Source organism: Panthera onca, chromosome B4, assembly GCF_046562875.1.
Source record: "Panthera onca isolate mPanOnc1 chromosome B4, mPanOnc1 haplotype 2, whole genome shotgun sequence".
NCBI classification, from domain to species: Eukaryota; Metazoa; Chordata; class Mammalia; order Carnivora; family Felidae; genus Panthera; species Panthera onca.
In genome coordinates, this window is record NC_138345.1 from 70,417,643 (window position 1) to 70,430,284 (window position 12,642).

Consider the following 12,642-nt stretch of genomic DNA (forward strand, 5'->3'; position numbering starts at 1 on the left):
TTGTCCCTAAGATTCAGTGGCCTGAGACAATGCTGAAAAGTAGGCATGGATTTTGCTGAGTCTTTCCAGGTGTGTTCACTCTAGCCTTCGACCAGCTCAGGCTACCTAGTTCTGGCATGTTCCTAACTCTTAAAAGACTCCAATGATACTCCTGTTTAGAACTTAGCAGTCCCTTCTCCAAAACGTAACCTTAGCTCAAAATCCAAGATTTTGGTGTGGAAACAAGGACGTTGTTATATATATCATCATCTATACTTGACTTTTAAACTACCTGGAATAATATGATCATCAATAGTCACAAAAAATCAACGGACTAATTTGTTATTTAGATATAGACTTAGCAAGTGTGTTAACAATGTACCTTAATTCAGAGCATAGTATAAAATCATGTTTAACAGAGTAAAACACATTTTAGTGGAGTAAAATTTTCAAGGTTATATCAACATAGGGATTTGAGATTTTCTTTATAAATGCAAGAATACATTTATAATTACAAAATACATCACTTACCTCCTTCCACCTATTGGCTTTCCATGAAGGGCATCTGACAGATCTACAAGCTTTGTGAGTTCGAGGTTTCTGTAGATGACTGCAATATGTTTCTTCTAATTTCCCTTGGAACTGGTCAATGCAAAGCACCTCACGGTACTTTAAACCTTTACCACAAGAAGCTGAGCACTAGAAAATAAACACGAATATACTTGATTCATTTTATTTGACTAATTTATCTTCAAAATATATAAAACAAAGCAATCAAAACATCATTGCTTTCTTGGATATTTCTAACTGGAGAGAATTTACAATTTGTCCATCTGCCCTGGACCATCAATGGACATTGAAGTACACTGACGGACATGAGCTATCCATTAATTCCATAAGAAGTAGTGTCTACAGGGTACCAAGCATTCTTCCGGTACATAAATGGTTTAGATCCCCTAAGGTTAAAGAGTATCTGAAGCTAACTCCGGTTACCACACATGAGCATTTAAATTTTGTATAGTCATCACTATTCTATTTTTAACCCTATATGTTTCCCACACTGCAAAGTATGCTTAGGATGTATAAAGAAAATGCAATGATTTCTCAATGCAGGGAACTGTGATTGAGAAAGGAGAAAACTTATTTTTTAAGTGCACTCCAGTTCAGGTTTGTTTTCTGCATCAATCTGGAAACATATCTCTGTACAATCAACCCTCCAATATACTCAGTAAAAAGATAACTAAAATCTCTGTAAAGATGTAAGTGAAACAATGACTTCATTTTTCAGCCAGTTTCCATTTAATGAGTGAGGCCAGAGCCATGTTGTGGAAAGAGCTTGGGCTCTTTGAAAGAGCTCTGCTTCTTACTACCAGGGTGACTCTGGGTGCATTTCATAACCTGTCCAAGACTCAGTTTCTTCATTTATAAAATGGGAATAATAACACCAATATTACAGGTTCATTATAAAGATGAGATAAAGAATATGAAAGGTCTAATCCAGTCCTGTTACATACAGTACGTTCTCAATAAATATTAGCTTCCTTTTCTACTGTTTTCCTTTACATGGTTTCAGGATGTTGGCAATTTTCAGCATAATATATGTACCAGAGAAAACTTAAGACACGGATTCCAGACAACTCCTATCATACCTCTGAGACAGCTGTTCACATATGGTTTCATTTAGAAACATACACTGAGTTCTGAGAATATTAGATAATATATTATATATTTTATCTATAGTTCAAAGACTGTGAGACTATCTAATACAGACTATTAGATGCTTAAAATATTTTAAATTAAAAAAACAGTTGGGGGATAATTTATCATTTTATATGATCTGCAATACTATATCTCATTTGTGTAGGCAATTGATTTAATTCAGTGCCTTGATTATTAAGACTTATTATCATATCTGAAATGTCACTTACAGGTCACTTAGAACACACTTAATTCTGTGAAAATCCCTAAGGGAACTTCGTAACAGTGAGTATGCATTCTTTCCTATTGACCTTCTCTCTTGGATCTAGCTATATGCTCTGTTCTTTCTGACTTGGGTACTTCCCTGTTTCTTGACTTCACTATCTGTTTTTCAAAGAGTATGTTATCTTTTATACCAGAAACATTACATATTATTGAGCATGAAGCATATATCATCAGGAAGTATATATACATGTTCACACATGGAAAAATGTTTTTCTCCTGAGGTACATATTATTATTTCTAAGCTTTAGATCTTTAGAACAGAAGAGCATTCATTACTCTTCCTGTCAGCAAGCATTACTGTGGATAATTAAGCTCAACACAATTGTTCTTATGGAAGATGTAAAAATATTTGGTAACTTATTTGTTCTATTATTGAGTTTCTACTATATACCAAGAGTTGAAGACACAGATTCATTAAACACCTTTTGCTTTTGCCCTTTACTCTCAAAATATTTATAATCTAAATGACACATACCACCTATTAAATCAATTATACCAAAGTAGATCTACAGAATATTAAACCCAATAAAAATCAGAAAAAAACACAAGTCATAAAGACCATTAAAATAATACAATAAAAATTATGGATTTAAGAAATTCTGAAAAGTAACCATTCCTTTTGGGATGTTTGATAAGTACTCAAGCAAGGAGAAGGTGATATTTAAAGTCAGTTTTGAAGAAGTAAGCTTGTCGATGGACAAAGATGGATGGTCATATATTTGTTTAGTAAGTCTTCTCTGGACATTGCCCATGTGTCTGTTTTGTAAAATTCTGAGTTTTAACAATGCCAAGAAATCCAAGAATCACACAGTAAATATGCAGCTGATTATTGATATTTCTGATAAAAATGACCATTCATTTATTAAACTATGTACCATAAGAGGGGATACTAAAGATTCTACTTTAGAATTCAGCGATGTATTTCCTCTACGAGCAATATCTATGAATGGAATGTAAACTCAGACATTGTAGTGCACTATCAAAGCCAAGATTATTCTTCATAAAACTGAATAGTGTCTCCTACTCTAACTCAAGATCGTCTTTCTCTTCATCATTATTCTAATCTTTAACCAAGACTATTATTAAACATAATTTTAAACATTTTTTTGGCTCAAAAACTGACAATGGTTTCCTATTGCCTTCAAAAGTAAATCAAAACTTATATTCTTTTTTGCTTTCTTGATCCATTAAATTTCAGTCAACATACCTTTCTGACCTTACATTGTTACTTTTCAACACACACCTTTGCTCTACTTAGGCATAATACAGTAACTTTCTCTTTAATGTGACATATTCACTCAACAAGAGTGCCTAATTCACATTATTTCCTTTTACCTCAATTAATCACTTCCTTTGATGCTTGCTAAATGTGATTTATCCTTAAAGGTCTAAGTCAATCCTATGTCTAAGGTAAATACATGTCAATCTTTCACTTCTCTAAATTCTTCTGAGTCGCACTCTGGTTTTAGCACTTCATCATTTTCTACTTTTGTCACATTCTTTATCTACCCAGACTTCTGGAGGTCAAGGACCTTTTACAGATTACCCACATCACCCACAAAAAGGCAGGTAGAGTAAATATCGGCTGATTAATTGATGTTGATCTTTGGTGTAAGCAATTCCTTTTGTTTTTCTTAAACTCTAAGGTAATTTATTAACACATTTTAAATTCCTTGGAATGTATTTATTGGTTTGTAAACACAAAGTTCTCTAGGAAAGACAGACATAAAGCACAAAGAATTGCAAAATAAATTATGCTTGGTTGCACTTTTAAAGTAGAGCTCTTTTTCCTCAAGATTTGAAGGGGAGTAAGTATATTATTTATCAAGTCTGATGAATTCTATATGATGATTTAAGTAGAAGAGATCATGTTATGCAAAGAATCATGTTTTAGCTGGAATGAGGTTTTCATAAAGTGAATAACTAGTGAAATGCTACCCTCTTTCTTGCAAACCACAATACGTTCTGAGTTGCAAAGATACCACAAATTGGCCCACTTGATAGGAATACTCAAACATGACAATTCTTTTCTTTGGTACTCAGCAAATTTTTTTGTTTGTTTTTCTCTTTTATATTCCTGATACCATCCTACTCCCTTGAGATTTTACTAACACTGTGTATTTTCCTGCACTCTCATCAAAAGAATTCTTAAAAATCATCCCTATTGTTCTTAGTTAACATAGTGTTAAGTTCTGAGATATTTTCATAAATGCGGTGGGATAGTAGAAATAGGATACAATCTACTTCAGAAGTGCTGACATTAAATATAAGTAACCTGAACTGCCTATTCCCATAAACTAGGTGAAGACAAATGTCTACTTAAGGCAAAAAGAAAATTTGAAACAAATATAGGATTTTCAAGCTCTAAAAATGAAATACAATCTCCAGAGTTGTGCAGGTTGGATGGCACTTTCAATTCCAAGGTGGAAAGTTGGAATTAATCATTTTAATATGACTCACTTTGTAACAAGTCTATTCTTGTTTTTAAAGTTGTACATAATTCCAGAATAAGACTATTTTTAATATTTGAGGCGTGGGTTATTATTTTGTTTGTAAAGATATTATAAAGGAGGGAATTGACAGTTTGTGACAGATGTTGATTCTAGACACTTACATTGCTAAACAAAATAAGGAAATGAAGTTTACTTAACTCCAGTTCTCGGAAATGGAAAACATCACCATCAGGTACATGAAATGGTGCTCAACATAATAATCAGGGGAATACAAATTAAAAGTACAATGAAATATCACATCACTCTTATTGGGATGACCATAACCAAAATAATGAATAATTAATTCTGGTGATGATGTGGAGAAAGGAAACACACAGTGCTGTGTGCACTGCTGGTGAGATTGTAAACTGGTACAGCCACTACGGAAAGATAGTATAGAGAATCCTCAAAAAATTAGAAATAGAACTACCATAAGATCCATTTCTTTTGAGAATTTATCCAAAGGAAATGAAAATACTAACTTCAAAAGATATCTTCACCCCTACATTCATAGCATTATTTACAAAAGCCAAGACATGGAAACAACCCAGGTCCATCAATGGATAAATGGATAAAGAAGTTATGGCAGGGGCACCTGGGTGGTTCAGTCGATTAAGCAGTTTTGGCTCAGGTCATAATCTCAGGGTTAGTGGAATCGAGTACCACACTGGGCTCTGCACTGATAATGTGGAGCCTGTTTGGGATTCTCTCTCTCTGAGCCTCCCTGACTCACATGCTCTTTCTCAAAATAAATGAATAAACTTAAATAAAAAAAAAAAAGAAGCTGTGGCACACATATATACAATGGAATATTATTCTGCCATAGAAAGTGAGAAAATCCTGTTATTTGCAACAACATAGGTGGACCTTGGGGGCATTATAAGTGAAATAACTCAGAGAAAAATACTGTATGATCTTACTTATATGTGGAGTCTTAAAAAAACAAAAACCAAAAAACTCAGAGATAAGATTTGTGGTTACCAGAGGTGGGGGACGATGAGAGGGAGGAACTGGAGCAAAGTGATCAAAGGTAGAGACTTCATAAGTACTAGAGATGTAACATACATCCTGATGACTATAGTTAACACTGTGATAATATATACAGGAAACTGTTGAGAATAAATTCTAAAAGACCACAAGGAATTATTTTTGCTTTTGTTACTGTGTCTATATGAGATGATGAATACTAACTAAACTCACAGCAGTGAACATTTCACAAGAGAAGTCAAATCATCATGCTGTACACCTTAAACTTCTGTATTGGTGCATGTCAATTATACCTCAATAAAACTGGAAAAATTGGATGAAGTGAATTTTTGCTTTATTTCTGGCTAGCACATCATCTGTCTCCTGACAGCAAGGTCCGTAGTCATCTGCCAAAAATGTGAAAGCTCATAGCCATATGTCTGGGCGTCATACCTATCCACTTACTCATTGTATGGCAGGCATTAGCCCATTTCCTCAGACAACCCAGGAAAACCTACAACCAGGTAACAAAAGCATTCACGCAATCATTTTGTTTTAGAAGAGCCAAACTCCCAGGAACGCAATCGTTGCACATTACAGATCTAAATCTGAATGCACTTCATTACAAACCAGAAATCACTTCCATTACATGTGACTGAAGAAGCATCAAACTACTATGTATAAAATGGTGGGATTTAAACACAATGATAGCAAAAAATATAATCAGGTATTAGAGTGTCTCTTGAAATAATTTGAGAGAATTTAGTTGTGTGTTCCTTAGCCTTAAAGTGCCAGTTCTAAAAATATCAACTAATTTCTCAGTATAGGAACATGTATTATTTATCTTTGATCTTTTGCAAAACTGAACTGTGTTATGCTTCTGTAGCAAAGATAAACATTTTTAATGGGAAATTTTGACCGTAACTATTTGGCAGGAGACTTTTTAAATTTTTTGGTAATTATATGATAAATGTCCTTACAACACTATCACAAAACAAGATTGATCTATGAAATGACATAATAGGGAAATGAGTTTCAGATCAAGACAGACCATAAATTAGATATTTTGTGGAATAAAACACTTGTGTGTATGTGTACATGCATATATGTCTTATCTATTCTTTTTTATTTTTAAGAAGCCTGTAGCATTCTTTAAGTAAAATGAGAAGGCTGCATCTGAACCCAGGAACAGCATGGTTTTTGAAATCTTCAGGAAGCCAGTAACATCTACATATCTAAGGGTAAAGCCCAATTTCAGTAAGATTTTAGATGAGTTTTATGCAACCACTCTGTAATTAGGGGCATGCCCTACATTGGTAGGACACTATTTTAAATAGAACTCCTCATCACAGAAGTAACACATTAACATAGTTAGAATAAATAGCCAGACTATAGAATAGGCTTAAACGAACAAAAAAAGGCAAAATATGCATAGTGAGAGTGGGGTGTTAGCTCTGTAAAATAGTACTGCTACTGTTCCTTTAATTCAATGCATATGTGCACTAAAGAGTAAGATACTAAATCTATCAACAGTGACCCTATTCACAGTATTTCCTGAAAGATTATACATAGAATTTCAAAATTAAATGGAGTTTGAAAATTCTTTTTAACCTGTTACAGACATTCTTTGATTATACAGCTTTAATAAGCCAAGACAGCATTTGGTCTTAAAAATAATCACTACTGAATATGAAATATTTCATATTCTATTGCATTGTTTCTGATTAATTTAAAGTTTGCAACTCCAGACATTTAAATTTTTTTTTAAGTCAGATTCATTTGCAAAAATGTTTTGAGTCCCAACTTAAGGGACAAAGAAACACATTATTAACAAACATATCCAGCAAACTTACATTGCATTCATGTCATTGTAATAATTATAACACTTTTTTAAATGTTTATTCATTTCAAGAGACATCGAGAGAGAGAGCTACAGAATCCAAAGCAGGTTCCAGGCTCTGAGCTGTCAGCACAGAGCCTGACTGGGGGATCGAACTCACTGACTGTGAGATCATGACCTGAGCTGAAGTCAGTGGTTTAACCAACTAAGCCACACATGCACCCCGATAATTATAATTTTAATTTCTATTTCATGTTCTAAATTATTTTAAATATACATATTGTATATATTTATGTACATACACAATGAATTCATAGTTCTAAGCTAATATCTCAATTATATTTCAATATAATTAATATTGTCTAAATTATGACTTTGGACAAGTTTTGTGATTATTTTCACCTTCAAATATAAAACCTGAAACAAAGTTGCAATCAATAACTAATGCAAATACTTTACAGAAATTTTCACTTATACGATATTATTTTATACGTATAAAATATCAAAAAATCAGAAGGAAAAATCATCCCAGTGACAGATAACTGTAGTACCCAATCATCTGATTAGTTTTCTTCAATAATAAGATTTGATGAACAATCATTACAAACATGCCAACATTAGTTGTTGAACTCAGGTTTATTTTGCTGTAAGACTAAATGTAAATTTTTAAATTTTTATTTAAATCCAAACGAGTTAACATATAGTGTAATAACGGTTTCAGGAGAATTTAGTGATTCCATCACTTACATATAACACCCAGTGCTCATCCCAACAAGTGCCCTCCCTAGTAAATGTAATTTTTATTCAAAATGTAAGCACTATCTATAGTTAAAAACAAAACAGGAAAAACTCTCAAGTTTAAATTTTGTAATTTATTTTCTTAGCTTTCTAATAGTATAGTTGTGTGTACTACAAAGGGGTAATGAACATTTCTGATTCTTCTATAAAATCTGTTTAGCAATTAGAACTCATCTAAACAGTTCCTTGGGGTCATCATTGTAAGTTTACTTTTTCTTAATGTCTTTATACAAATCACAACAACTAGGACATTACTTTTGTAAGATTGTATGGCACATTCCAAGATGAAAACCTCACTCTTGTCCCCTGGGAGCCTACATCCAGAGTCATGAGCACCTGCCTCCCTGGATGGAACAAACTAGAAAACTATTTAGTGTGGGTAGACCATAAAAAGTTTAAAAGGTCAGAAAAATGACGAAAGCACACCTTTCAAAAATATTGACTTTTAAGGCATTGCTATGGTAACATTTATAAAATTCTTAAAATCAAGTGTCAGCAGAATAGCAGGATTTACCATTTCAAGTTTCTACAAATGTTCTGTGCTAGTTGTGGGAGTTAATAGAAATAAAGCCAAGAAGTTTGCTTTTAAGTAGGGTTATAATGGTCTGAAAAGGACAGAGAACTCTCAGATGAGAAATAAAAAAAGATCTATGAATGCTTTGATAAGGAAAAGTCAGAGTTGAAATTAAAAGAACAATACCCGTTGAACATATTTACATCTATTTATCATATGTAATAAAAGTTGTGAAGCAAGAATGTTTTAGGGATTAATTTTAGTGAATTTAAACTAATTTCAAAATTATCTTAATTAGATTAAAATGATTCTTTGTGTTAAAATTTAAGGTGGGGTTTAATAGTTTTTACTATTGGGAAGTAGAGGGTAGAATAAAAGGGCATGGGATTTGGAATCAGACACCTACATTTGAGTGTCCATTGTCAGCTGAGCAACCTTGGGCTAGGTGCTTAACCTTGCTGATCTTGTTTTCTCACAATAAGGTGGCAATGATACCCACCTCAGGGTAGTTGTGAGATTAAAGGATAACATATGAATAACCTAAAACACTGCTTGACACAAGACTCAAAATGCATATTAAACTTCCATTCCCGTTTTTCTTCCTTTCCTAATCCTTAGGAAATACAAACTGGTGAAAATACAATCTATGGCATGGATTTCTCTATGAAACACTTGAATAGAATATGGAGGTTGTTCAAGGCACATACATTTAGAATTCATTCAGCGATGAGATAGAAGGATAATCACCCCAATGGAATTCCAATAAGATTCTATCTTGTTCTCCCTGTAAAACAAACTCTGCTTACCTAGACACTGAAAAACACACCAGACATACCTTAAGTTATTGTCACAGTGGGCATGAGGTAGAGAAACAGGAAGGGAAGGCAAATAGACATCTGGTTAAAAAAATAAACAACCAGATTCAGTTAAAAATGGTGGTGTGACCATATGTATTCATTTCCCCTCCCTCAATCCCACAAAGTCAGAGTGAATCAAATAGATTTCAGTAACTTCGGAAGATCTAAAGAGGATGAAGGGAATGAAGAAGACCAATAGGAAGGAAGACAAACTCGTACCTTCAGGGCCAAGAGGCTCAGCACTGGATACACTCCTCATTGGCCAGATCAGAGGCTTCTCTGAAGAAATTAAATGGGGTGGGAGGTGGGGAGGGAGGCTCTTGAATTGGAGATGATTGATGAAAAAATAATGGAATTCCACACGTTGAACTCTTGAGCCTTACTTAGCCTCTCTGCCCATATTTCTCTGGCTCGCAGGTAGGGCATTAGAGGGTCCTTCTCTGAGAAACTGGGTCTCCAAAAGAACAGACCTTCAAGAACTGACTGACAGGGAAACTCAGTCATTAAACTCTATGCAAATGCAGAGTTTCCAATCAATTCTCTAGTGCCTTATTTTTAAATAATAAGGAGCTGCAGAAAATCATCAACTTTTGGAGGAAATCGTCAATAGGAAAACCAGAAAACCACTCCCACCCTCACCCTAAAGAAAGTGTATGAAGGTTAAAGAGATAATCAGGAATTGCCCCTCAAAAAACTGTAATTAATATAAGAAAATAGATGTTGTATGGAAGAAATAAGAGAATACTATGACCCCAAAGCAATTAGAATGCAAAGAAAAACCTTCTGATAATTAAAAACATAACTAAAATAACTCAAGAGAAGGTATAGATATTGACAGTTTCCCAGTGTGTGAAACCAAATGACAAAGATAGGAGAATAAAAAGAGAATTAGAGGATAAATCCAAGAATACCAACCTTCCACTAGAATGAGTTCAATAAAAACACTGCATAGAAATTATTTAAAAAAATACAACCAATTTTCTGATTACAATTATCCTTAATGTTAGGGCCCACAAAATGGCTAGAAAACTGAACTTTAAACATATAAAGTCACCTCATCATGAAATATTAGAACGACAGGGATAAAGATACCAAAAGCCTCAGCAACAAAAGTATAAACATAAGGGCACAAAAAACAGATTAGATTTCAGAATCACTAGATCTCAATAAATAGGTCAGAATGCTAGAAGATGCCTTACAAATTGTAAGGTAAATTTTATTTCACTCATGTGTAAGATCTAAGAAACAAAATAAAAAGATAAAACAAGACAAAGGAAAAAAAAAAAAAAAAGCCTGCACACCAGACTCTTAAATATACAGAACAAAATGGTGGTTGCCAGAGGGAGTGGTTGGGAGAATGGGTGAAAGAGAAAGGGGATTAAGAGGTACAAACTTCCAATTACAAAATACGGAAGCTACAAAAAGTACAGCACACTAATTTGAAAAGATATATGCACCCGTATGTTTACTGCAGCATTACTGACAATAGCCAAGATATGAAAGCAGCCTAAGTGTCCATCCATAGATGAATGGATCAAGACGTTGTGTGTATACACACTAGAATGTTACTCAGCTATAAAAATGAATGAGATATTGCTTTTGCAGCAACATGGATGAACCTAGAGGGTGTAACACTAAGTGCAAGAAGTCACACAGACAAATACCATATGATTTCACTCATATGTGGAATTTAGGAAACAACAACAAAAAAAAGGAGACAAAAAAAACCCCACTCAAATACAGAGCATTGGTGGCTGCCAGAAGAGAGGTGGGTGGGGGATGGGTGAAATAGATAAAAAGGATTAAGAGTACACTTATTGTCATGAGCACTAATGTATGAAATTATTGAATTGTGTTGCACGCCTGAAAATATAACACTGAATGTTAATTATACTTAAAAATTATGGAAAAAAATTGAGGGAAATTATTCTCAAACTAGAATTCTATAGCCATTCAAATTATTAATCAAATATGAAGATTGATTAAAGCCTCAGGTTTACAAGATGGAAAAGTGTTCTGTCTCATTTTTTTTTTTTAACTTTTTTTAATGTTTATTTTTGACAGAGAGAGAGGGAGAGACAGAGCATGAGTGGGGGAGGGGCAGAGAGCGAGGGAGACACAGAATCCAAAGCAGACTCCAGGCTCTGAGCTGTCAGCACAGAGCCCGATGCGGGGCTTGAACTCACAGACCATGAGATCATGACCTGAGCTGAAGTCGGATGCTCAACTGACTGGGCCACCCAGGCGCCCCCTCATTTTTCTTAAGAAGACATGGGTAAAAGTGTTTCAGAGAGTAACTTTCTAAAAAATTTTTAAATGTTTATTTTTGAGAGAGAGAGACACAGAGCGTGAGCGGGGGAGGGGCAGAGAGACAGGAATCCAAAGTAGCTCCAGGTCCTGAGCTGTCAGCAGAGCCCAACCTGGGGCTGGAACTCACAAACTGTCAGATCATGACCTGAGCCGAAGTCAGACTCTTAACTGACTGGGCCACCCAGGCATCCCTAGAGAGAGTAAATTTTAAAAAGAAATATGTGAGGCACAAAAAAGTCAAAATTGAAGATGAGTGAAACGACTTTCACAGGATCAGAGACTGGTACGATAGGGTTAAGTCCAGATGAGAGGAGGAAGATTTTATTTTGGAGGGAGATCTCTGCAACAAGTCTAGGTAAAAGGAAATATCTGGGCATTTTAGAAAAAAAATGTTCATGGAGATTTTACATACATACCTGTTCAGGCACTTGAAAGAAAGAATAGTGATTGAACGTTAAAAATCTAAGCACATTTTAAGCAAAGCTATATTAACTCCAGGGAAATTAAAGAGTTCTGTAAGAAAGGAGTACTTCAAAGTACACTACGGTGTAGACACTGGCAGAAGGTGTAGTATTAACTGAAATTTATTTGGAAGATAGGCTTATAGGATTATAGAATTATTGGTCATTTAAGAGAGTTAAAGTCTTGGGGAGCCTGGGTGGCTCAGTCAGTTGAATGTCCGACAGGTCATGATCTCACGATTGACGATTTCGAGCCCCGCATCGGGCTCTGTGCTGACAGCTCAGTGCCTGGAGCCTGCTTTGGATTCTGTATCTCCCTCTCTCTCTGCCCTTCCGCGCCCCCCCCCCCCCCCATGCTCTGTCTCTGTCTCAAAAATAAACATTAAAAAAAAAAGTTTGAGAGTTAAAGTCTCAACCTCTATTAAATGAAGCCAATAGGTGA

At 34.6% G+C, this 12,642-nt stretch overlaps 1 protein-coding gene across 3 annotated transcripts in view; it reads right to left on the reverse strand.

Annotated features, from left to right (window-relative positions):
- The window catches only part of ADAMTS20 (ADAM metallopeptidase with thrombospondin type 1 motif 20), a 178,731-nt gene that overhangs the window by 44,965 nt on the left and 121,124 nt on the right, over positions 1-12,642 (reverse strand). For all 3 annotated transcript variants that reach the window (XM_060657892.3, XM_060657893.3, XM_060657890.3), the window contains one exon: positions 511-678. In XM_060657892.3, the coding sequence (XP_060513875.3) occupies positions 511-678 (168 nt within the window). The remainder of the gene's footprint in view (positions 1-510; positions 679-12,642) is intronic.